Source organism: Pyrus communis, chromosome 7 (assembly GCF_041283825.1).
Source record: "Pyrus communis isolate YQ-2024b chromosome 7, ASM4128382v1, whole genome shotgun sequence".
NCBI classification, from domain to species: Eukaryota; Viridiplantae; Streptophyta; class Magnoliopsida; order Rosales; family Rosaceae; genus Pyrus; species Pyrus communis.
In genome coordinates this window covers 5,120,544-5,146,859 of record NC_142571.1, presented here as the reverse complement: position 1 = coordinate 5,146,859, position 26,316 = coordinate 5,120,544, and the positions used below count along the sequence as shown (strand labels likewise).

General features: G+C 38.4%; 3 protein-coding genes across 5 annotated transcripts; 2 read left to right on the top strand and 1 right to left on the bottom strand.

The window, feature by feature from the left end:
• Positions 1-98: 98 nt before the first annotated feature.
• On the top strand, positions 99-19,287 carry LOC137734610 (exocyst complex component SEC5A). Its single transcript, XM_068473850.2, has 21 exons — positions 99-857; positions 948-1,105; positions 1,194-1,282; positions 1,416-1,610; positions 2,145-2,272; positions 2,367-2,525; positions 3,225-3,329; positions 10,734-10,808; positions 12,829-12,966; positions 13,060-13,245; positions 14,397-14,540; positions 15,057-15,183; positions 15,260-15,470; positions 15,619-15,734; positions 15,811-16,036; positions 16,782-16,875; positions 17,341-17,418; positions 17,521-17,577; positions 17,879-18,028; positions 18,357-18,569; positions 18,837-19,287. The coding sequence occupies exons 1-21, from the start codon at positions 420-422 to the stop codon at positions 19,050-19,052; spliced, it is 3,303 nt and encodes a 1,100-aa protein (XP_068329951.2). The 5' UTR covers positions 99-419; the 3' UTR covers positions 19,053-19,287.
• Positions 19,288-20,332: 1,045 nt separating this feature from the next.
• On the top strand, positions 20,333-22,544 carry LOC137734609 (uncharacterized). The gene is made up of 2 exons (XM_068473849.2): positions 20,333-20,793; positions 22,290-22,544. The coding sequence occupies exons 1-2, from the start codon at positions 20,437-20,439 to the stop codon at positions 22,317-22,319; spliced, it is 387 nt and encodes a 128-aa protein (XP_068329950.1). The 5' UTR covers positions 20,333-20,436; the 3' UTR covers positions 22,320-22,544.
• A 134-nt stretch (positions 22,545-22,678) lies between these two features.
• Positions 22,679-25,507, bottom strand: LOC137734608 (SWR1 complex subunit 2-like). 3 transcript variants are annotated; one of them, XM_088697809.1, is made up of 12 exons: positions 25,271-25,503; positions 25,103-25,172; positions 24,918-24,989; positions 24,770-24,816; positions 24,445-24,691; positions 24,238-24,313; positions 23,990-24,109; positions 23,786-23,854; positions 23,653-23,695; positions 23,469-23,534; positions 23,127-23,324; positions 22,679-22,989 (listed from the first exon to the last, which is right to left on the bottom strand). In XM_088697809.1, exons 1-11 carry the CDS (start codon positions 25,339-25,341, stop codon positions 23,135-23,137), a joined length of 1,071 nt encoding a protein of 356 aa, XP_088553935.1. In that variant the 5' UTR covers positions 25,342-25,503; the 3' UTR covers positions 22,679-22,989; positions 23,127-23,134. The 3 variants fall into 3 exon arrangements, with proteins under 3 accessions (XP_088553935.1, XP_088553937.1, XP_088553936.1); XM_088697811.1 differs by having other exon boundaries at positions 22,679-23,324; positions 24,012-24,109; positions 25,271-25,507; XM_088697810.1 differs by lacking the exon at positions 23,653-23,695 and having other exon boundaries at positions 22,679-23,324; positions 25,271-25,505.
• Positions 25,508-26,316: the final 809 nt, after the last annotated feature.

Genomic DNA, 26,316 nt, shown 5'->3' with positions numbered 1-26,316 from the left:
AAAGACTCTTTGAAACCGTCTTCAACAAATTTTTTTTTTTTTTTTTTGAAATGAGCACGGCTGATGCTATGTATACTTATTTTTATTTCTTATACATCATTCCTAATTTTCAACTTTCAGATCAAATGATTTAAGCAAAATCAATAAACAAAAATTACAAAAGTTGAAAAAGGTGTACGAGCAATAGCTAGTGAGCATAATATATAGGCTAATTGTTTCAGTACGGAAGACTTCTTGGTAATTTGAACTGAATGCGAAGCGCTGTAAACACATAGCTGTGTGATGTTATTGGGTCTCAATTTTGTGCTGGGAAACTTCAGATCCTTCCGCATTCACAATTTTTCTGGATATTTCAGAAATTCAGAATCTGAAATCTGAAATTGCGAAAGTGTGTCGAGGTAGAAGCAGAATCCGCAGCAATGTCGAGCGGCGGCGACGACCTGGACGAAGACGAGCTCCTCCAGATGGCTCTAAAGGAACAATCACAGCGCGACGTCAACTACAAAAAACCCACCTCCAGCAACTCCCGCTCTGCCCCCGTCGCCAACTACGTCCAGCAGCCCCACCAACAACCGCCGCGTAAACCCGCCGCTTCTCCTGCCCCCAACCAAGCCACCAGAGCCAGCAACACCGGCAACAGGCGGCGGGCGGTGGAGGAGGACGACGAATCCGATGTCGACATGCTCAGCATATCCAGCGGCGATGAGGACTCCACCGCCAAAGATCAGCAGCGCGCGCGGTTCCGAGGAGGCAAGGCTGCTTCTGCTGCTGCCGCCAGACGTGGTTCTCGAGGAGATGATGATGCCGCTTGGGACGGCGGAGAGCCTGGTTGCTGGAAGCACGTCGACGAGGCTGAGGTATACATTGATACACATTTGAAGAGAATTGGTTAATTGAATGCTTTGTGTTTTCAATTTTGGGAAATGATTTGGGGTTTGTGTTGTCAGCTTGCTCGTAGGGTTCGTGAAATGCGAGAGACAAGATCAGCACCAGTGGCCCAAAAGGTTGAGCGCAAAGTTTCCACAGCGGGCTTGGCACGAAAGGGGCTTAACAATTTACAGTCATTCCCACGGGGCATGGAATGCATTGATCCCCTAGGCTTGGGGTTAGCACTTTATTCCGCTATTTTCCAAATTTATTTAGTGTGAGGGTCTCACTCTTCACCTACATTTGCATTTGTACTGTTCGTACAGGATCATTGACAACAAAACCTTAAGATTGATTACTGAGTCATCCGACCATTCTCCGTCCAAGAATGACAAACTGGATAACAACCTTCGTGGTAATGTAGCATCTTCGTTCTTGCTATGCTGCATTATCTTCTTACTCTTTGTATCTAGTCGACTTTCAAGTTTCTAGTACCACCTTGCCGTTTTGCTTAACAAACACTAATACACGAGCTGAACTATTTACAGAGAAGTTGTTGTATTTCTCTGAGAAATTTGATGCCAAGCTCTTTATCTCACGGATACACCAAGATACTGGTGCAGCAGATTTGGAGGCTGGTGCTCTTGCTCTAAAAAGTGATCTTAAAGGACGAACTCAGCAGAGAAAACAATTGGTCAAAGACAATTTTGACTGCTTTGTCTCTTGCAAAACCACAATTGATGGTAAAAATTGTCTCATTTCACTTGGGGGTCTGGGCCATGTGTAATATCTAGACATAGTGTAGTTAGTTACTTGTTTGAAAGGTAAAACAGAAAATAGAGAAACATTGTTTGGTAGTTTTCCTAATTTCAGACCCAAAAGAAAAGGTAGCTAGTTGTCATGATCACTATGTCAACGTACTCCATTACCCTCATGTTAATCTTGTGGAGACATCATGTTCATGAGGTAACTATCCAATAGCATCTAGCTGGAAATTATCAGCATTTGTCGTGCATTTCTGGAATAGCCACTTTTGAACTTGTAAATTGGAGTACGTTGGTGGAAAGCACATCAAAATAAGACAGTTGGTTTACTTTTATATATAAGTTATATTTGCTTGTGAGCTTAGTTCTATTGGATTGAGAGACAACTGCCTTGTGCATTTATTTATTTCTTCCTATTGTATAAACATGTGAAAGCTCACAGGAAGCATCGATACTAGTTATACTTGGGATGTTTTTTTATTTCTGACGTGGAATATATTGATACTTTAACAGATATTGAGTCAAAGTTAAAGCGGATTGAAGAAGACCCTGAAGGTTCAGGCACTTCTCATTTGTTTAACTGTATGCAGGGAGTGAGTTCGTTGGCTAATCGTGCATTCCAGCCTCTATTTGAGAGACAGGTTGGTAATATGTAAATTTTTTACCTTTGGAGGTTTATGTGCGGTTATGCACCTTGGATGATATAAGCTTCATCTAGTTTTTGAATATTTATAGGCTCAAGCTGAGAAGATCAGGTCCGTGCAAGGAATGCTACAGAGGTTCCGAACGCTATTCAACTTGCCCAGTACAATTCGTGGTAGCATAAGCAAGGGAGAATATGACTTGGCAGTTAGGGAATACAAGAAGGCCAAATCAATTGCTCTGCCTTCTCATGTATGAAACAATCTGTATTAATTTTGACTTTGTTTTTTTGTGGGTAAAATTAGACAATTTTAAAGCTCTTTAAGGGCTGGTTTGGTATTGCTGTGCTTTGAAAAAAAGCTGCTTCTGCTGTGTTGTGAGAATAAGCAGCAGAGTGTTTGGTAAACTTTTTTGTAAAAGTGCTTTTGAAAAAAAAAAAAAGCAGTATTATAGTGTTTGGTAAACTTTTATGTAAAACAGATGTGAAAAAAAATCGGTTTTTCAAAGCTGGGTTTTGCAGCTTCTTGTTTTTGGCTTTTTTTCACCCAAAACTGTGAAAAAAAACTGAAGCTGAATGTTTACCAAACACAAAAACAGCTCCCAGCTTTTTTTGATATCAGCTTTTTTCAGAATCACCTCAGTACCAAACCAGCACTAAGTCGCATCTATGCATCAACTAAAGTATTTGTTGAAAATCATTGTACATATGTTTGGAAAGAAAGTCGCATATGTGCTAGTCTTGTATTTAGTTTTTAATTCTTATGTAAAAATATTTAAAAAGATACTGATAATAGTTGTCACAAGACTCTACTGAGAGCTGATTCATTCCACCATCTAATTTATTTAGATTAAATACTGCTTAGTCAGGCTTTTAGGTATCTCTAATCTGTTCATTCATTTGAGTTAGAGTGCTCTATTTCTACTAAATTAGATATACCTTTGCTATCGCAGGTGGGAATACTGAAACGGGTACTTGAAGAGGTTGAGAAAGTGATGCATGAGTTTAAAGGGATGCTTTACAAGTCTATGGAAGATCCGCAAATAGATTTAACAAATGTAAGCTGTATATATAAATCTTGGTAATGTTTAACTCTTATCAGTAATGAAAGTAGCATAAGCTGTTCTGTCCTTAGTAGTGTAGTCTTGAATTCCAAAGCACAGGTTCTTCACTGACAGAGGTAGAGTTTTTTCTTTATAACTCAACCCTACTTCCACGTTTTTGGTCATTATCTAGTATATTTTAGGGTGCAGGACCCATTGCTATTTGGTTTGTTTTCAGATTAAAACCTGAAAGATTACAAATACATTAAAGATTATTGGAAAATTGTAAAACTGATGAAAAGCCTAAGTTATTTCTAGTCAACGAGGCTGCCGGTCCTCATGTTCTTGTAAGCCAAGCTTGAATTTATAAGTTAGAGATTGAGTTGTTGAGCAGTGATTGAGTTTGTTCTGTATAATTCAGTTAGGTTAAACTTGTTTGGACCAGACTCGGCATCTCCTTTAAGATGATGTTGTTACATGTAGTACTGAAGGAGTTGTTTAATGGAAATCAAGGGATGGTCTGCACCTTGGTTACTGTGACTTAGTTGTTACGTAAGAGTAGACCACCTACCACTACTATTGTTGTAAATAATTGTTGGCCTATGGTTTGTAGCTTAAGAATAGTTTTAACCAACAAACTGTATCAGAAGAGGTCTGTTGAAACCCCAATATTGCAACCTCCAAATATTAAGTTGAATTCCATATGTTTAACTCTATTGGTGGAAAGAATCCCCCCTTATAAGCAACAACAACAACAAAGCTTTATCCCGTTAAGTGGGTCGGCTGTATGAATCCTAAAATGCCATTGCACTTGGTTTTGCTTCAAGTTTTCCGTTAGTTCCAAGTATTTCATGTCTTTTCTTAAAGTCTCTTTCCAAGTCTTCCTAGGTGTTCCCCTACCTCTTTTGCCTCTATCTCATAATCACATTTTCTAACCGGAGCATTTGTAGGTCTTCGTTTCCCATGTCTAAACCACCCGAACCGATATTATCATCTTATCTTCAATTGAGGCCACTCTTACTTGACCTCGGATATCCTCATTCTTAAATGCTTGACCGCCCAACATTTTTGTGCCATAAAGCATCGTTGGCTTTATTGTCGTCCAAAAAAATTTCCCCTTGATCTTTAGTGGCATACAACTTTTGCACAACACATATGATGCACTCTTCCACTTCATCCATCCAGCTTGTATTCTATGGTTGAGATCTCCATGTAATTCTCCCTTTTTTTGCAAGATAGTTCTAAGATAACGAAGATGTTCATTCTTTGATGCTTTGTGATCTCCAATCCTCATCCTTATCTCATTTGGGCCCCCATTCCCACTGAAATTGCACTCATATGCTTTTTCTTTGACCTACTTGTTGAAAAACCCCGTTCACTGGACCTTATTCTTTGATATAACCAACGGCAATAGACTCAACTAGCAAATATAGAAATACTTAGAAAACACACCAGAAATTATACTGGTTCGGCAGAACTTATGCCTACGTCCAGTTGTGATTTCCCTAGGTAGAGAAATCACTGCTTCTTAGATTAATAATAGAGATTACAGAACTTATGCAAACCCTAGAACTAATCTCAAACCTCTCTGCTGTTTTTCTGTTTTCTTCTACTGAAAATCAGCCTTGCCGCACCCTATTTATAGATATAGGGTTGGCTTACATGTCCTTTACAGATTATAATTCCTATTCTAAGTGGAATAGGAAATTAGACTTCCTTTCCAATTCCAAATAGACTTCTAGAATTTCTACATTGAATAAGGAAACTAAGATTCTTTCCTAACCCTAAGTGGAGAAGAATTGGTGCACCCTTTTCCTAAAACAATCCTAAACAGAAAAGGACATAAATTGACGAGCCAAAAACTAACAATCTCCACCTTGGTGAGTCAAACCAAGTCTTGATCGTTTGCACCCCAGAGTATCTTTGAACCTTCTTGAAGTAGCTCTGGAAAAACTTCAAGAGTCTTCACCTTGGCAACTTCCTTCTTGCCTCATTGCACCTCAGGTGAGGAGGTGCTCCACTTTAATCAATCAACGAGATTGATCAAGTTCAAACAATGCTTGAACTTCTTGGCCGGCACTATCTTTGTAAGGAAATCTGCGGCATTGTCATCCGTATGAACCTTTTCAATCCAAATTTCCTTAGACTCCACCCAATCTCTGATTCTGTGATATCTTGCTTCAATGTGCTTTGATCTTCCAGAAAAAACCTGATTCTTTGCCAAATGAATGGCACTTTGACTATCACACTTAAGCTTCACACAATCTTGAGTGATTCCCATTTGACTTACCAAGCCACTAAGCCAAATTGCTTCCTTTCCAGCTTCGGCCAATGCAATATACTCTGCCTCTGTGGTCGATAAAGCTGTAATCGGTTGCAGTAGTGCTCTCCAACTGATTGGTCCTCCTGCGCATGTAAACACATAACCAGAAGTTGACCTTCTCTTGTCCAAATCCCCTGCATAATCGGCATCCACATATCCTAACACCCCTGCATTTTCCTTTTGCTTTTCAAACATAATCCTTTGTCGCCAAGAACCCTTCAAATAACGCAAAATCCACTTGACTACATCCCAATGTTGCTTTCCTGGATTTGCCATGTATCTGGAAACGACACTGATTGCTTGAGCTATGTCAGGACGTGTGCATACCATTGCATACATGAGGCAGCCCACGGCATTAGCATAAGGCACCTTCTTCATTTCTTGTTGCTCTTCCTCGGACGTAGGACACTGTTGTCCACTTAACTTGAAGTGAGCTGCCAAAGGAGTCGAAACTACCTTTGCTTCTTGCATGTTGAACTTCTCAAGAACCTTCTGAATATACTTGGCTTGTGATATCCAAATCCTTCCAGCGGTCCTATCTCTCTGAATTTCCATGCCAAGGATCTTCTGTGCGGCACCTAGATCCTTCATGTCGAACTCCTCGCTCAACATCTTTTTCAAGTCTTGAATTCTAGACTTGTCTTGACAAGCAATTAACATGTCATCCACATATAGCAATAGCAATATGATCATCCCATCTTGGAACACATGATAGTACACACAACAGTCATACAAACACCTTCTAAAATTAATTTTCAGCATGAATGAATCAAACCTTTTGTACCACTGTCTTGGAGACTGTTTCAGGCCATACAGGGACTTCCTTAGCTGACATACTAGGTTTTCTTTCCCATATTCAACAAACCCTTCTGGTTGAGCCATGAATATCGTCTCCTCTAAATCCCCATGAAGAAACGATGTCTTCACATCCATCTGCTCGATCTCCATGTCATGCTGAGCTGCCATTGCTAAAAGCAATCTGATAGAAGTATGCTTGACTACAGGTGAAAAGATCTCATCATAATCCACCCCTTCCCTTTGTGAGTACCCCTTAGCCACGAGCCTTGCTTTGAATCTCACGGCATCTTGTTCATGTAGTCCTTCCTTTTTCCTAAATACCCACTTGCATCCAACTAGCTTTCTGTCTTTGGGTTTAGGAACCAACTCCCAAACAGAGTTCTTGTAAAGAGACTCCATTTCCTCTGTCATAGCACTTATCCAACTATCTCGCTCATCACTTGCTATAGCTTCTCGATAAGTAGTCGGATCTCCTTGACTAATGTTAAGAGCATAATTAACTTCGTTTTGGTCAAACCCAAACCTGTCAAGCTTCTTCTTGTTCCGCTTAGGTCTGTCCAGTGCTATGCATCTTTGGAATGCAGGTGGATTGTTGGGTGGAGTTTGACTCCTTTGGGATAGCTGGCAGATTGGAGTACCTTCAATCTGTCCTGTTTCTTGCTCCACCTGATTCCTAACTGGTGAATGATGCTGATGCTCTTCTTCTTCCTCAAAATCATCAGATTCGGCCTCTTGCTCAATTTGCTCCACCTGAGCTTCTTCTTCATCTGAACTGATTAACGGAATCTTTGTTGCTTCAATTCCAGCATCATCCTTCTTCTCCCTACTGCTCTCGACTTTATTCAAAGGCATGGTTGTCTCATCAAAGACAACATCTCGACTGACAACCTTTTTCCTGTTGTTGAAATCCCAAAGCTTGAAACCCTTCACTCCTTTCTCAAAACCTAGGAATATGCAATGTATAGACTTCGGTTTGAGCTTGGACCTTTCATCACTTGGAATATGTGCATAAGCACTGCAGCCGAACACCCTGAGCTTGGAATAATCCACCGGCTTCTCAGACCATACCTCTTCTACACTCTTAAAACCGAGAACGGTAGATGGTGATCTGTTAATCAAATAACTTGCATGATTAACAGCCTCTGCCCAAAAACTATCAGGCAATCCTGCATGAAATCGCATGCTCCTTTCTCTCTCCATGAGAGTTCGGTTCATCCTCTCAGCAGCTCCATTTTGTTGGGGATTCTTCTTTACTGTGAAGTGCCTTATGATGCCTTCCTGCTTGCAGTAATCGGTGAACTCCTTACTTGTATATTCACCTCCATTGTCACTTCTCAGATACTTGATCTTTCTTCCAGTTTGATTTTCGGTTTCTGTTTTCCATTCCTTGAACTTTGCAAAAACCTCGGATTTCTGCTTCATGAAATAAATCCAAACCTTCCTAGAAAAATCATCCATGAAAGTAACAAAATACCTGGCTCCACCATTTGATTTAGTTGGAGCAGGACCCCAAACATCTGAGTGAATATAGCTGAATTGCTCCTTACTTCGGCTATCTGCACTGCTACTTGCGAATGATACCTTTCTTTGCTTCCCAAGAACACAGTATTCACAAAAGTCCAGTTTGCAAGCTGACACGCCTTCCAACAGGCCTTGCTTGTGTAATTCTTGCAATCCCTTCTGGCTTATGTGCCCGAGCCTATGATGCCATAGTTCAGTCTTGTCTTCTATACTTTGATTTACAGAAACAGCTGCTCCCCCGACTATAGTGGTCCCAATTAACTTGTACAACTTATTGGGTTGTAGGTCACCCCGCATTACCACTAGCGATCCTTTGGTTACCCTAAGTCTTCCTTTTTTAGACTTGTACCCATAACCGGCCTCATCTAAAGTGCCCAAGGAAATCAAATTCTTTCTTAGTCTAGGGACATACCTGACGTTCCCTAAAGCTCGTATCATGCCATCGAACATTCTGATTCGAACAGTGCCGATTCCTCTTACAGGACATGAAGAATCATCCCCCATTAAGACTTCCCCGCTGCTGACTTCTTTGAAAGTATCGAACCATTCTTTTTCTGCACACATATGAAACGTGCATCCAGTATCCAAAATCCAATTGGAAGCCTTGGAGCCCGATGTTACCGAAAGAAGTTCCCCGTCACTCTCATGTTCGGTGACTGCACTAGCGGAACCTGAGCTTCCTTCCATCTTGGCTTTCTTTTCTTTCCAAATCTTGCAGTTCCTTTTCCAATGATCGGCTGAACCACATTCGAAGCAACCTTCCTTCTTTTCCTTTTTCTTCTTGGATTTTGACCTACCTCTGTTGCCAGTTTTTTCTTCTCTTGTCTTTTCCCGCCCCCTCTCCTTGCCTTTTGCGTAAAGGCCTTGAGAGCTTTCAGTTATATCATCTAGTTTAGCATATGATTGAAGAGCTTGAATTACGTCTTCAAGCTTCAAGGACTCTTTTCCAAACATTAGAGTTGTTCGAAAGTGCTTGAAAGACGAAGGTAGAGACCTTAGCAGGATGATAGCCATATCATCATCTTTGTAAGTTTCTTCGACTTTCTGAAGATTAGCTATGCAATTCTGGAACCTGCATACGTGATCTTCAATATCACCTCCTTCTTCTAGTCGAAGCCCGAATAGTTCATCCTTTAGAAAAAGTTTATTGGACACGGTTTTTCCCATATAAACATTCTCCAATTTTTCCCATGCTTCCTGGGCAGACATCTTTTCGGTGATGTGTGACCGAACTGATCTTGTGAGATGGATCTCGATGGAACTCTTGGCCTTCTTGAGAACCTTATTCCATGCTGCTTCTGTCATGCTTTCCGGCTTCTTACCATCAAGTGCATCATCCAAATCCTGCTGTATCAGTACGTTCTTCATCATCCTTTGCCAGTCCGTGAAGTCATCCTTGCCGTCAAAGGGTTTTAACGCAGGTCCTTGATCCGCATTCATCTTCCCTTTTAACATCGTAGAACACCTTGATCCTAGCTCTTGATACCAATTGTTGAAAAACCCCGTTCACTGGACCTTATTCTTTGATATAACCAACGGCAATAGACTCAACTAGCAAATATAGAAATACTTAGAAAACACACCAGAAATTATACTGGTTCGGCAGAACTTATGCCTACGTCCAGTGATTAATAATAGAGATTACAGAACTTATGCAAACCCTAGAACTAATCTCAAACCTCTCTGCTGTTTTTCTGTTTTCTTCTACTGAAAATCAGCCTTGCCGCACCCTATTTATAGATATAGGGTTGGCTTACATGTCCTTTACAGATTATAATTCCTAGTCTAAGTGGAATAGGAAATTAGACTTCCTTTCCAATTCCAAATAGACTTCTAGAATTTCTACATTGAATAAGGAAACTAAGATTCTTTCCTAACCCTAAGTGGAGAAGAATTGGTGCACCCTTTTCCTAAAACAATCCTAAACAGAAAAGGACATAAATTGATGAGCCAAAAACTAACACTACTTAGGTGAAGATCTTTAGATTCCAACACTTCTCGTGAATGGTTAAGCTTCGCATTTACTCCTTCTTGCGTTACATCTATCTACATTCTGCACTATATCATCTGTGAAAAGCATACACCAAGGGATATCATCTTGAATATGTCATGTTAACTCATCCATTACTAATGCAAAAAAAGGTAAGGACTTAAATCTCAGTTTGTCCTTCATGAGGTCTTATTGCAGTTCTTGCTCTATCATACATATCCTTTATTGCTTGGACATATGCTACTCGTACTCCTTTCTTTTCTAGGATCTTCTAAAGAATTTCTTGTGGGATCCTATCATATGCTTTTTCCAAATCTGTAAAGACCACGTGCAAATCCTTTTGCATATCTCTAATTCGTTCCATGGATCTCCGTAAGAGATAGATTGCCTCCATAGTTGAGCGCCTTGGTATTAACCCAAATTGATTGTCTAAGACCCGTGTCTCATGCCTCTGTTTATGCTCAATTACTCTTAGCCAAAGCTCCATCGTATGACTCAAATCCCCCATGTAAGCAAGAATGTAAAATATAAAATGATTCTGGCCTACATCATAACAACTTAAGATTTTCGAAAAAGTGGTAAACAGAAGACTTTGGTAACCACCTATTATATTTTCTTTTCTTCTTTCATCTGTAACTTTTTGAGAGGTGATAGGGTGATTTTAGCTAGACAAGATGATTCACATGCATTAAAGAGAGCTGTTGCGTAAGACTCATCATATCTTGTATTAACATTATTGTTTTTTGTTTGAATAATTGTCTACTAACACTTTTTATACTTACTGCAGGTTGAAAACACAGTGAGGCTGTTATTGGAGCTGGAACCTGAGTCAGATCCTGTATGGCACTATTTAAATATACAGGTTAGTTAACTATACTTGGGATTTATTTATTATTTCTTTTTAATTCCCTAATTGTAAACTAAGCAACGCTGAAGGTGATCTTAATCATCATGTTTATTACCATTAAAATTCGAAATTGCAGTTGCTTAGTTGTTGAAGCCAGTTTCGCAGAGAGAGTATAAAATATTTGTTGTGCCACATTCTAATAGCTTAAGCTTTTGGAAATAATGATAAACCAACCAAATTTAGCATGGTATCTAAGCAGGAAGTCTTGATTTGAATCTTTGCAATTGTAATTCCCAACGTATATTAAGCACATATTGGGCTCTCTAGTGATGGGAAAGGCCCACAAACATGTAAGCGGCAATGTTAGAGTAGGAAATATGTACTGTCTCCATATCTTTGAATGATCTGAACGTCCATTTGTTTACTTTTCAATTCAAGGATTATCTTTGCAAAAGTCAATCAAAACAGAACCACCATTTGATTATTGTCATGAAATTTCAGTGTTTACCGTTAATACCAAAAACAACAACAAAGTCTTGCCCCACTAAGTGGGGTCGGCTATATGAATCCTAGAGTGCCACTATGCTCGGTTTTGCTCCAAGTCTTCCGTTAGCTCCAAGTACTCCATGTCATTTCACAAAGTTTCTTTCCAAGTTTTCCTAGGCCTTTCTCTACCCTTTTTGCCTTGACCCTCTATCTAATAATCACATTCTCTAACTGGAGCATATGTAGGTCTTTGGTTCACATGTCCAAACCACCTTAACCGATTTTCTCTCATCTTATCTTCAATTGGGTCACTCATCCTGCCCATTCTTGTGTGCCCACACATCAAAGAAGCACTCTCATCTCTGCCGCACTTAATTTTTGCACGTGGTGATGCTTGACCGCCCAATATTCCGTGCCATAAAGCATTGATGCCTTGTTGCCATCCTTTAAAATTTCCCCTTGAGCTTTAATGGCATGAGACGGTCGCAAAACACACCTGATGCACTCTTCCACTTCGTCCATCCTGCTTGTATTCCATGTTTGAGATCTCCATCCAATTCTCTGTTCTTTTTTTTTTTTGAGAAGAAACTATAACAGTTTATTAAAAAAGAAAAGTGAAATACACAGAAGTGGATAAGAAATCCACCAAGAACAGAACAAGAAAATCTCTCAATAGGATCTGATTACAAGTAGGAAAACCTCAACCAAAATCACTTTACAACTGCTAACATATCCCACAGTATGTGAGAGAGAGTAATTCTCCATCCAATTCTCTGTTCTTTTGCAACATAGATCGAAGGGATATCATCCTGAATATGTCCCGTTGACTCATTTATTACCAATACAAAAGGTAAGGACTTAAAGCTGAGCTTTGTTTTTTTATTTGATCACAGTTAGGGTAAGGACTTAAAGTTGAGCCTTGTTTATTCATTTGATCTCAGTTACAAGTTAGATTTGTATCTTGCACTATGAACTGGGGTGGGCCTACAAGCTATTTTCATTTCTTGCAAATATATGGGGATCCCTCTTCTGCACTTTGCTTATATGCATTTAAAGGGTCTACTTGAATGGATTACCGTTTTGTTGCTAGACTCTGAATCTGGACGATAATGGCAATAATCAACCTGATCAAGCGTCTAGATTTACGTTATGGCGTTGTAATGGGGTGGTCCATATTTATTTAATATATATTTCTAATGGATTGGTCTTACCTGTTGATGGTTGAAATTTATGTTTTCCTCTTAATTTGTAGATATCTCGTCCTCTTATGTATTTCACTCTTCTCCTTGTTATTAGAGTCTTGTTTTTATTAAAAGAGAGGTTCAACCCTAGTTCGTTTTTCAGACACAACTAACAGCTAATGGTTAACAGTCTCTCTCCCTTCACACCACCAGACAAAAAGCTTTCAGAATAAAAACAGAGGACGTGTTTTGTAATTTCCTTCTTGGGGAAACACCCTGATACTGCACCTGAATGTGACTATGCATTAAAAACTAGAGAGGGGACCATTGTCAACATACTGAATTCTTTTAGTTCGTTTCTTTTTCAGAATAACAGAATTCGAGGTTTGCTTGAGAAATGCACATTGGATCATGAAGCTAGGATGGAGACTTTACATAATGAATTACGTGAAAGGGCTCTGTCTGATGCAAGATGGAGACAGATTCAAGAAGATATAAATCAATCTGTAAGTGTGACCCTTAGAAGGATCATCTTACACTGATTAACAGCTAAAGAGTGGGTCAGTGCTTAACACTTTGTTCTTTTACACTACTGTCAGTCAGATGTCAACTATTCTCTTGGGGACAACCACCTTCCAGTAGATTCTCTGCCAGTGGACTTGACAGGTGAAGAAGTTGATGCTCTTAGAGGGAGGTATATTCGCAGATTAACTGCTGTACTTATCCATCACGTACCTGCTTTCTGGAAAGTGGCACTTTCTGTTTTCAGTGGGAAATTCGCAAAGGTATGGTTAACACTGTTAACACTTTATTCTAAGCTTTGGCATTTATGTATGATCTACTCTTAATTGTTGATAAAATTTATCTTCTAATGGTGCTCATGCGTTTTATCTTATATACCTTTAATAATTTTTGGGGTCATTTTATTTAACAGTTCCAGAAATACATGTATGTACATGCACATAGTGCACACATGAATATGTTTGGTCTTCCAATGCATTAGTATGATAAGAGATACAGTTTCATAGAATTGATAATATAGCATGGCAAATGGTCTGTTATTATACCACAACTTTACTTTTATCACACACATTGATACTACTATATAACGTCAACCGTAGGAGGTAGGCTGGAAGCTTTGACCCGACTTAATTTATTTAGAAAACCATCAATATAAGATGAGTGTATCAATAAACAGCCAGCGTAATTTGGTAAAGTTACAAAGTTCCCCAGCAAATGTTTATCACCCACTTCATCACTCATTTATTATTTTACCTTCTCTTTTTATATAACTTCTTAAATTATATTTTTTTTGTTTTTATGTATCCAATTCCCGTTGGTGTAATATATTCATTCATTTAACATCAGACTTTTGATTTCAAGTGAAGAATGCAATGGTAGAATTATAGATTGTTCTTAGAATACCTAGTCAATAGCTGCTATACCATGGAGTATGGTCATCCAATTATACAAACCTTAAAATTACCTTTTAACATAAATAACTCAGAAAAAGAATGTAAGCTTCCAAACTGCATGAAGATTGATGCGCTGTGGGTTTCTTTTTACTATTATCTCAAATGCAAAACCTGAGTTCCTTAGCCTCTGCATATTTCCCTCCATTTGGTTTAATTATTTCTAATGCCAGAGGTTGATTTCTTTACCTCAAACACCATCATGTTTGTTCAAGCATCATAATATGAGTGTCATCATATTTAAGCTGATACATATTTATGCTGGCTGCTAATACGTGAGAATATGCAAGGAGAACTTTAAGCCTATCGCCTGTTCACTAGTGATGGAAGCAGCGGCATGCATATTCAGTCAGGACGAACCTTATTTATATTTATATTTGTGTTGCTATATTTAAGAAATGATCTAATTTTTTTGTTTGTGAGAGATGATTTCACTTTTATTCTTGTAAATCTCAATCTTTCAGTCGTCCCAAGTTTCTACTGAATCAAATGCTAACACTCCAGCAAATAAAGCTGAGGATAAAGTTGGAGATGGGAAGTACTCCACTCATTCCCTTGATGAAGTTGCTGGAATGATACGGAATACCATATCTGCATATGAAGCCAAAGTGAGTATCCCAGCTGAACCTGCTTGTTACCATTTAGCATTACATAAATGGAAGCCTTAGGTCATTAAGCTTAAGTACATAGATGACTGTGGATATGTTTGAGTACAAAATATACCAAATTAGTTTGTAATTTTTAGTAAAACTGAGTATTTTCTGTTGTAATTGCAGAATGACAAGTTGCCTTGATCAACTCTATTCTGCATTCGTTGATACTTTATTTAGAGATAAGGCTACCTGGATAGTTTAAAGGGAAATGTGAATTTTCAACTTCTAATTTAAGTTATATTTCTTTTTTGTTTGTCTTGTGACTCATATGGGAGATAGGGAGCCTCAAAAATTGCTGCTCGAATATAAAAGTTAAACTGTATTTTAGTATCATCTGCTGTATTTATATGCTTCAAATCAAAATTTAATATCAGCTCATGCCAAACTGCATTCAACTGTAGGTATTTGCATATCTTCAGTTTAAACCCAAGGTTTGGTAGGTAGTTATAAATTTATTTACTCTTGATGCAGGTTTGCAATACATTTCGCGATCTTGAAGAATCAAACATTCTGCAACCGTATATGAGGAATGCCATAACAGAGATATCTAAAGCATGTGAAACTTTCCAAGCAAAAGAATCAGCTCCTTCTATTGCTGGTATCTTAGCGTTCTCTTAACCTGCAATGTGCTGATTTCTTAAGTGTTCTGAAGGTTGGACTTATTTTTGTAACAGTAACTGCAACTCGAGCACTTCAGTCGGAAATTACTAAGATTTACATCCTAAGGCTCTGCTCATGGATGCGGGCATCAACTGCAGAGATTTCAAAAGATGAGACATGGGTTCCAGTATCAGTTCTTGAAAGGAATAAATCTCCCTATACAATCTCTTTCTTGCCTCTAGCATTCCGTAATGTTATGACCTCAGCAATGGATCAAATCAAGTTGTAAGTCTCTAAACCCGACTTAAACAAGAGTTTTCAAGTGATAGACAGGCTCAAGATTTTATAAGTGTTCATTACCCTTTTCTCTGAAGAAATTCAGAACATTCACTCATTATTTATATATTCATCATTAACGGTATTATTATTTCAGGATGATTCAATCTTTAAGAACTGAGGCTACGAAGTCAGAGGATATGTTCATGCAACTCCAAGAAACACAAGAATCTGTCAGACTTGCATTTTTGAACTGCATGCTTGATTTTGCAGGTACGATGGATGAGTGGCTAACTCAACTTCATGTTGCTAGTATTTAGTGTTCAGTTATGACACTTCCATTAATCAGGTCATCTAGAGCGTGGTGGAAGTGAGCTTGCCGTAAACAAATCAAGCAAAGGAAGTTCATACGTACAAAATGGATATTCTCATACCCTAGCTGAAAAGTCTGATCTCCCAGGAAGTGTTGGTCCACATCAACAGTTGTTAATAGTCTTGAGTAATATTGGCTATTGCAGAGAAGAACTTTCTTATGAGTTGTACAACAATTACAAGCACATCTGGCTACAGTCTAGGTATGTGGCCGCTACATTTCCCTTCATTGAACTGTAGAGATATTATCATGTTTCTTGCCCTCTTTAATTGGAGCAGTTGGATGTACTTGATATGTGAAATGCTTTATATAACCCACTGAAGCGGGAACCCAAGAACCAGAAATAATATTGGCTACTATCTTGTATCTTTCACATTCAAATGGCCAAGTCCAATTCAGTAACTATTTTGTTGGATAAAGAGTGACTGGATTTGTATATGAGCAGGCTTTAGGATATAATTCTTTTGTTTACAGATTCATTTTTGAAGCACGGGGCTTCTAGCTCAAATGGTTAGCTGCATTAACTCATCCACTTGAGGTTTTCAATTCCTCCTCCCCCAATAACAGTTGTATAACATATAAAAAAAATTAAAAACTTGTTTGTTGAAATCTACTAGTTCATAAGAAATTTTGCTCCACCTGTGATAAGAACGCAATAACGAACATGGTGTTGAATTTACGGTTAAGTAGATGGACCAATGGGTTTTCCTGGCCCGTTTGAATTGGAGGGTCTAAATGCCTCCTTGGGAGTTAGTCGGGTCAAAGATTCGGATGCTCCAGGTTAAAGAAAACCCAAACAAAAACAAAACATTAGACCAATTGGTGATATGCCTCAGCCAACTGATAGTTGACTCATGTTCACTTATTGATGGTTTAAAACTTTCATGTACTTATTTGCTGATGCCTATTTACCCTGCTATCTTCTCTATTTATATATTTTTTTAAAGGGAAAGAGGAGAAGAGGATGGTGACATACAGGACCTAGTGGTGTCCTTTTCTGGCCTTGAAGAGAAGGTCCTTGAGCAATATACTTTTGCTAAGGTATAGATGAACACCCCAACACAGACGCACATAGATCTTTTGTAGTTCTACTGTATTATCTTGCTTTCTCTGGTCTTTTTGTGTTTCTATGTGGGCATTTTCTACACTTACGGCCTTCTTGGCTCAGAAAATGTAGTTAAGTTATAGGTCCACTTTTGTTGATGTCCTCATATAACCATGTAAGTGCCACTGGCAGGAACTTTCTGAAAGAATCTCTTTTTAGTTTATCACAAGGCAATTCAGTTCTTTTGTGTCAAAGGGCATCTCCTCTCCCCATGATTATAGGGAAGGGGTGAGTTTGCAACTTTTCAGGTTCAACACCTGTTTCAAATAAAACAACACACAGCTGACATTTTGGTTGCTCCAATCATTTGTTCACAAAATTCAAGCGGACAGGGATTGGAGTTATGATGCACTTTCCTGTGGTCCTTTATGTGAAACATCACAATTCACTGTTCCTCTCAGGCAAATTTGATCAGAACTGCTGCCTGGAACTATTTGTTGGATTCTGGTGTTCAATGGGGAGCAGCACCTGCTGTAAAAGTAAGAAACTAAAGAATTTAGAATTTGTAGCTGTCTTTATATTTAACAATTTCTTTTCAATGACTGAACTGGATGAGTTAATACAATGGTGGTGTCTTGCAGGGTGTGCGTGATGCTGCTGTCGAGTTACTGCACACTTTGGTAGCTGTGCATGCAGAGGTACTTAGGGAAAGCCATGTGTTATATTAAATTTTAATGTCTTGTAGAAGGATTTTAGTAGTATGCAGTTTTTAACTTCTGTTTTCTAGTTTTTATTTCACGATGACTTTCTTCTTTAGGCCATAGTATGAAATGAATCAAATGATACATTGTTTGCTTGGCAACTTAGGTGAGCGTGTAAATATTTCTTTCTATTTTTATTTTTCGAGTGGTAATGCATATATGCATTTTCATATTCCTAGCTCTAACTTTTGAATCATTTTCTCAATAAACTTACAAGAAATCAATTTCCTCTTTCCAGGTGTTCTCTGGTGCTAAGCCGTTATTGGACAAGACACTTGGCATTCTTGTGGAAGGTCTAATTGACACTTTTATCAGTCTGTTCCATGAAAATAAATCGAAAGAGCTTAGGTCACTTGATGCAAATGGTTTCTGTCAGCTAATGCTGGAGGTAACAGATTTTTTGCAATAGAAATGCTGTATGAAGTTTGATGGTTTTGAATTTGCATATGGCTTTGGTGATGAGCAACAATAAATGGCAGTTGCACCATATTCCTTGGGTGCTCAATGAATGTTCTGAGAGAGAAACGTTATGTCTAAATGCACCTGATTTTGATAAGATCTTTAATGTATCCAACACGTTATGCATATGCAAAGTAGAAAATTACGGAGTATTTGTTTCATGTGATCTCGTTGAGAGAGAACAAGTCATTACCATCATTAATCATGTAGAGTAAAATGTGGTTCTAAGACATTTGCCTTCTGTGTATATTATGCAGCTTGAATACTTCGAGACTATATTAAATCCATATTTCACTGCGGACGCAAGGGAGTCTTTGAAGTCCTTACAAGGGGTACTTCTCGATAAAGCCACTGAGAGTGTATCAGAAAATGCGGAGAATCCAGGGCATAATCGACGAGCAACACGTGGAAGTGAAGAGGCTGCTGATGATAGACAGGATGGGATGAGTGTGTCACCAGATGACCTCATTGTAAGAAACCTCAGTTCTCTTATGCTTTCTTCTAGTACATTGTTTAAAATACAAATCCCCAAGTTGACTAGTTGGTTATCGTGACAGTCATTGTGTGCATACGCATATTCATAGTCGACCAGAATAGTATATTGAATTGTAAATAGGATGAAAGAAATCTTTTACCGCGTCAATTGGTTCTCATGTTAGACCTTTTAGTGAAGTTCTATGCTTCTGGTTCTTTTCGTACAAGCAAATAACTCAGAAGTAATTTGTTGAATGCCTCAGGCACTTGCTCAGCAGTATAGCTCTGAATTACTTCAAGCAGAGCTTGAGAGGACTCACATCAACACGGCATGTTTTGTGGAGTCAATTCCGTTAGACTCAGTACCCGAATCAGCCAAACGTGCTTATGCTTCGTTTAGGGGATCACTAGATTCTCCCAGCAGGAACTACAGAGGCAACACAGGATCCCCAAGCTACACTCGGAATAGGCGTCGATGAATTTGTAAATGACCCAAGGTTTTTTACTCTATTAAATTTTTACCCTTTATGTGCTAGTGTTGTGCTGTAATTAATCAGCTGAAACCCATATTCTTTTTATTGCTTAAGCCCTCTGTGAGCTTTTTGTGTTCTTTATTTCTCTCGTTTTACCTGACTGTCTCAAGCACAACTTTGTATATATTTTTTTCTTTTTGTCCATTGTGTTAATACCATACCGTTCTTTACTGCTGTTAAATGGTTTTACACCATCTTTTCTTTATACAAGCGATAATCGGGTAGAGGGGAATCTGAAAACAGGACCTCGACTGCAAGTATAAACGCTCTACAATTTGAGATATCAGTCTCTTGCAGTTTGAACCAATGACGGTAAATTTTGACCTTCACCCCGTCTTCATGCCGTTATGACGGATGTAATGGCTTGTTTGGAAATGCTTCTTTGAAAGTAGTTAGGTTCATTAGTGTTTTAGAAGTTATTTTTCCATTATGATTGGGCTTGTTTGAAAATGGTTATTTTACTGGTAGCACTTCTATGAGAAGTGCATATTCTTTCGAAAAGCAATTTCGTGTGCTTTTTTTACAGTGAAGCGGTTTTGGTTACTTAATATAAATCAAGAATTTATTGTATAGCTAACACAAATTGCTAATACTAATTTGTTAAGAAATAATCATATTAAAGTATCTTCGCAAAAAGTGTTTTTAGCTATTTTAAAAGCACTTTTAGACACAAATTGCAAACTTGTAGAGAGCTGAATTTTGGAAAAGAGACCAACTCAACATGTATGTACGGAAACTCCATACACGAGCCAAAATAGTTCTAGTTCCAACTCTTAAAATACAACCCTTGAGCTTGTTTTGAAATGTTTTTAAAATAACTGAAAACATTTTTGAAAAAAAATGTTTTTGGAACCAATCCTTAGTAAAAATGTAAGTAAATCCTAAAAGAACACTTAAAGTGCTTCATGGAAAAAACACATAACTAATGTTTATTGCAGAAAGCATTTAGGATGCTTTTAGAACCTCAAACATTTTCTAGATGAATCCAGGGTATTCACCGCACGTAGGCGAGGACTAATCCCTTGAACCGGGTTAGACCCCATTTTAGGGGCAAGTTCTCCTAATGCTGGCTTCTCCATTCACAAGGCTCGAACTCAAGACCTTGCTTAAGGAGAATAAACTCCTTACCTATTGAACCATCAAGCATTTGTAACCTAAAACATTTTCTTTAAAATATATTTTTATTATTTTAAAAACGCTACCAAACAAGCTAACATTACTGTGGAATATACTCTTGTATAGCATTTCTCAAACAATTGTTTTGTTGAGCCCTCGCTCCAGTAACCAAAACTCAAAACAATCAAAACAAACTGAGAGTCAGTCGGATATCATGTTGAAGTTCCTATCGAGAGTGAGGATCGAGTTCAATGCCTTGGACCCTCGAACGGCGTCGTGTCTGGAGTTCCTGGCGCAGTGCAACGCCCGCAAGGCCAAGGAGTCCAACCCCTCCTGCGCTGTCCAAGTCAAGCGCCGCACCGACGACCAGCCCCCCAAGATCACCGTCACCTTCGTCAACGGCGTCGAGCAGGTCTACGACGCCACCACCACTCCCGCCCAGGACATCCGCAACATGATTCTCGAAAAGGGTCAGAGCCTCGAGACCGAGCAGATGTTCCGCGACGCCGGCGAGTCCTGGCCCGTTATTATCCCCGGCGGCGAGCTCCACCAACCGGCCCCGGGCACCAAGGTAATAGAATTTACATTTTGCTTCTCTCTCTAAGAGCTTAAGGCTGAGGGCCAAGAGCTTTTTTTTGTGTTAGTGATTGAATCCTCTGTCTGTTTGTGGCATTTCGTCGAACATGTAACGTGCATCGCTTGGAACTTGTAATTATGCTATTCTTTTGATTGCTGTAAATGTAGTCACCATTGTTGATTGCCATTCTTGCTCGGTGCAGTGCACAATGGCCCTGTGCGTCTGTTGATATTTCCTTTTCAAAATCCGACCCTTTTGCACGCATGTATGCGCGCACACACATCACATGTTACAGTGTATGTCTTTCACATTCAATTTCTTCACTTAGTTACTCAAAACTGACCCCCAGCTGCATTGATAACCATTCGGTTCTCCGTTTTCGCTTTGGGTGACCGTCTTTTTTTGCTGAATTTCAGATGAAATGAAAGAAAATTGTATTTAAAACTTGAAAATTTTCAATTTTTAAACCCTAACCCCCAGAAAGATAATTCAAAATTATGACAACCAAATCACACTGATATTTACATTTGTATAGCATTTTCTTTAAGATTTGTTTTAAAAATTGCGAACAATTCATGTTTTGCGGAAGTGTTGGGTCAGCTTTTGGTGTCATTGTCCTGCGTTTTTTATGTTCATGTACAAAAGAGATTTAGCGATCAATTTATCCATTTTTCTCCCTGTAAGCCATATTCAGTTAGATAAAGGTGATAAGTTTTTACATATTTTTTCTTTCATCTCATGACTTGTTCAAGCTTCGGTTCGTGACTGATGCTTGTGGATTTCGATAATGATAGTACAGTCAGGGTCGTTTTGTTCTGAAATGGGAAGTAAGACTCATGACTCGTGACATGAGCCATGGACCGTGGTGATTGTGATGAATCATGATGGTAACACTTTACCACTGTCTTTACCCAAACAGTTGCTGATGGCTTATATATGCCTTCATTTTGGTTCTGTGTTAAAGTTCAGGATTGGCTTCACTGGCCTTTCCTTGCTGCTTGATCTGCTTTACCATCAATTTTGATCACAGCTTTCATATTTTACGATTGGTGTGTTATTTGTTTCTTATGCATCAAATACCATTAGTGTCTACGATTACCTGAATATAGAAAATGCATCAAGATGAAGCAAGAATTTGGGAACCGGGATGTTGGGATTTGTTATCCAAAATCATAGTTGTTGCATCACCTGTTCACATCCAAATCCTTATTTGTCTGTCAAAATTGGTCAACATTTTATGGATTATTCAATATTCATCTTAAGGGCCATCGGATGCTTCGGCGGCATTTCCTTACAGTGCCAAGGGGACTTAAAATTTATGTTTCTTGCACTTTCTGTGTTTGTGTGTGCCTTTGCAGGTTTTTGAGAGACAATTCCGTAGCTTTTTTCTTTTTGTTATCTTAAATGATCTTTCACCTTCCGGCCTAGAAGGATTTATTTTGTTAAACTATATTATTTTCCTCACGGTTCTATTCGGTTGTTTCTTTCAGCCGAAGAAAGCTGAAGAGAAAAAGCAGTAACATGTGTTTGATCAAGCGTATTACTGGGGAGCGACGCTGGTCTGCTAGATTTCCTTTCAATGTGTCATTTGCAACACAGAGAAATGTTTTGGAGTTTTAATTTAGACAATTCTGTATGTGTTTCTGCTGCAATGCAGAGGGATTTGATATATTGAGTTAACGTTGAATCCTTGCTTGGAGCATGAAATTGAGGATGCTATGGACCATTCTTTTCTTTTTTTGACACTTTGGTTGGTTCTTATCGTTGTTATGACATTGTTTGCAGCTTGCGGAAGCACACGCATGGGTTCACATAATCAACTCGCTATCGTGCTCGGTATTAGCAACAAAATGGAGCTTTCAATGACCAACGCGACATAAAATGCAGTGCAAAACATATCATATAACACACTGCTTCCATCTGTTGCAACTCGCCGGCTCTTCATTCTAAAACAGTAGTTGGACATAGCCATCCCGCGGGTACGATCAAGTCTTGCACCATACAACCCTACTGCCAAACTAATTACAGAGAAATTCAATCATATATCTCAATCTTAGATAAGCAGATTGATTTATTTCAATTTACAACTGCACACGATTGAAATACTTACGCAACTTCCCAGAGCTTTTATCGTCTTTCCTCGTGCAATTTATATCCTAGTTGTTCTTCAGCACCATGCCAACTAGGCCTCTGCCCAAAAACGTATAACATTTGTTACCTTTATAAATTGCACAGGGTAAACAAATCCTTCCGAGAGTACGATGAGACATTGAGCAAGGGCTTCCTATGAGAATAATATCAGATTCAACATATACTCTTCAGATTACCATGGAACCTAATCAGATGATTCGCTTTCAAGAGCTGGAATTCTGCGGAAACGTGCAAAATATCGAGAGTACGACGCATCAATGTTATTTGACGCCACTGATCTCTTCCCCCTTGCCGAAAACCCCTTGCCAGCAAGTGAACCGTACAAGTCACCCAGGTCCATCTCTTTCCTGACCCTACCACTTTCCTGTAGAAAACTGAAAATTTACAACCAAAAACATATCAGGGAATCTATAAGTACAAATATAACTAAAAACGGGGATATTAAAACCACAGGATCGAAATATATGCTCATTGAAAGTGAATGCCTACAAAAGTAAAACAATGAATTTTGACCATACCGTTGCCGAATGATGTTAAAAGCTTCCTTTGTTGCATAAGGTAGCCCCGTCTTTGGATCACGGTACCTAAAGCATCAAATGAAACGGGATGGTCAGATAGGCACCCTAAACATCACTCCTCACATTCTCTATAGGCATTCTTAGCTGCTTGTCTAAACAACTACTCGGAAACCTAAACACTTACTTGGCAGGTAAACCAGTAACAGCACAGACAGCTTTCTCAGGGTCTGGAAATAAAAATAGAAGCATCAAAACCACAGTTATGATACCTAGCTTTAAGAAACCCTGAATGTTACATTCATAAAACTACTACTTACAGGGAACAGGTGCGGTAGAGATTTCTGACTGAAATGACAATCCTTTGCTAAATTCCAGATACGAGCGGCCTAAAGGAAACGTAATTTAGATTTCTTTCTAGTAAACTGATATTGCCACGATAACAAAATCTGCATACGCAAACGGTAACTCTTGTTTTCTGAACGAACAAGTTTGATTAGAAAAGAGTAATGCTGAAAGCTTACCATCTTTTGAAAAATAACGTACTTGTGGACCAGTATAGACAGCCTTATGTACAACGGCTCTTTTCTTAACTTCTTCCTCCCTCGCTAGAACACGCTCCAAATTTCTCAAGTTCATAATTTCTGCAGATTTACAGGCAACAATTCAAGCTTAGTTACAGTCTCACTTCCAAATAAACATTAACAAGTACCACACAATTCACGTCACATACTAATTAGTAATCACTAAAGCTGAGACATGAAATCCAAACCTGTTTGAGCTGCTTCTAAGAGCATCTCTTCTTGAGTCATCCTCTTCTCCTCGCCTTCCTTTTTTCTCTTAATCGGCTGATGAAAACCAAAATTTATATCCATTAGAAACGGTATGATGAATTCATCAACACATCGATCTCATAAACAATAAACACTAGATTTTCGATCTAAATTTGAAGTTCATTCAAGACCTATTGAAAACTGACCTTCATGGTTGCTTGCAAGGCCGCACGTATTGCGTCCCTCTCAGCTTGACGGACAACCACCGAAGTTCTCGTAGATTTTCTCACAGTTCTCTCTACTTCTGCTTCCTCAGGAGCATCCTGATGTTGTTCGGGATGAGAAGACTTCTCATTTCCATCCTTGGATTCTAATTCCGATATCACTTTCTTCTTCTTCTTCTTCTTGCTCGATTGCTTTCCCGGATATATCAGCCGCTTCTTCGTCCTCACTCTGTAAAATCGCCAAACACAATCAATTCTGAGTAAAAGATATCTAAATGTCATTTGTTCAAGCAAAAACTCAACTCACCTCTCATCTGCGTCGTTGTTTTCCGCTCCTTCGTCAGGGTCTGGCTCCTACCAACAAATTAAGCAACTCTAAGAAAGATCCAACTAGTAAAATACTAACACTTAAGTGAACAATCCAAAAAAAAAAAAAAAAAAAAAAAAAACCTCACATCTTCATCGAAATCGCTATCAAATTCGTCAGCAACCTCAGGCTCTGCTTCATAGTTTCCATCATCTTCATCCTACCACAATTTTAGTTTAATTTTCATTCATAACATAAACTACAAATACAAAAAAAATCACTGAAAAATATATAAAATTAGTCCAAATATAAATATATTATTTATTTTTTCACCTCTTTGAGAGCCTCCTGATTCCAGAACATCTCATCATCTTCGATTTCCTCATCGAGTAACTTAGTCATCCTGAAAATTCATAAAAATTAAAAATTAAAAAAATTAAATTCTCAAAAATTGAGTCCAAAATCTCGATACTTCTCGAATGAATCGGTTAATTCAATTACCTCTTCCCTCTGGTGGCGCGTGAGGTCCGATCCAGAAAAACAGCCGGCGGCTCATCCTTGGAGACCTTCATGGAAAATCAAGAGAGATTTCGAGGACGAAACTACAAAAATCGATTCGATTTTGAATCAGCTAGACGGACTGTGCTGTGCCCGAGCTCTCCCCCGCCAAAGTTTTGAGTTAGGGAAATTTTGATAAATAGCCAGTTTTAGCCTACCTTCTGCTCCTCTAACAAATTTAACCAAAAATATATTCAAATTTTCTAAAACACCCAATTACCCTCCACAACTCGGCCCTTAAATTTTGAGAAATTTATAAAAGTAGTCAATTTTGAATTTCATACCATTTTAATTTTATGATAATTGTAATTAAAATTTGATATAAAAGTACTAATATACCCTTAATATTAGAATTTCTCACATTCATCAAAACACAACCTTTAAATTGCCTTAAAATGTGACTGGTTGGGTACTGAGTAAGAATGAGTTGCAAAAACAATTAGCTATAATCATTGTTCTAAAAATCTCCGCTTAGTGTCGATTAGTGTCTAAGCATTTAAAAATTAAAAAAATACATCTAGATCTGCGCCTAGCCGACCTAGGCACTAGCCTAAACCTTACTTAGATAGAAAATCGATAAGTTTCAATTTGCATTTTATTTTTTCAATAAAATGTAATAAACTTGTTGAATACTTGGATGAACACTTATTCTATACATGTTCACCATGTTTTTAATATGTTCTAATATTTTATAACTTATGTGTCATTCTATTTGCAATTTATATATCTCAATTTAATTATGTGTATGTGTTTTCAAGTATAAGTAGACACTTATTTATACAATATATAATAAATTTACTTAAATTCGTCTAGACAGTACTCGCCTAGCTGTCTAGGCGCTAAAGAGCCTAAGCCCAACCTGCTGCCCGATTAGCGCCTAGCATTTTTTAGAACCTTGGCTATAATTGCAATGAGAAAGAATTATGTGTTGAAAGTGGATAAAACAATCAAAACACAACCTTTAAGCCCTAATATTAAGGTCCCCTTCA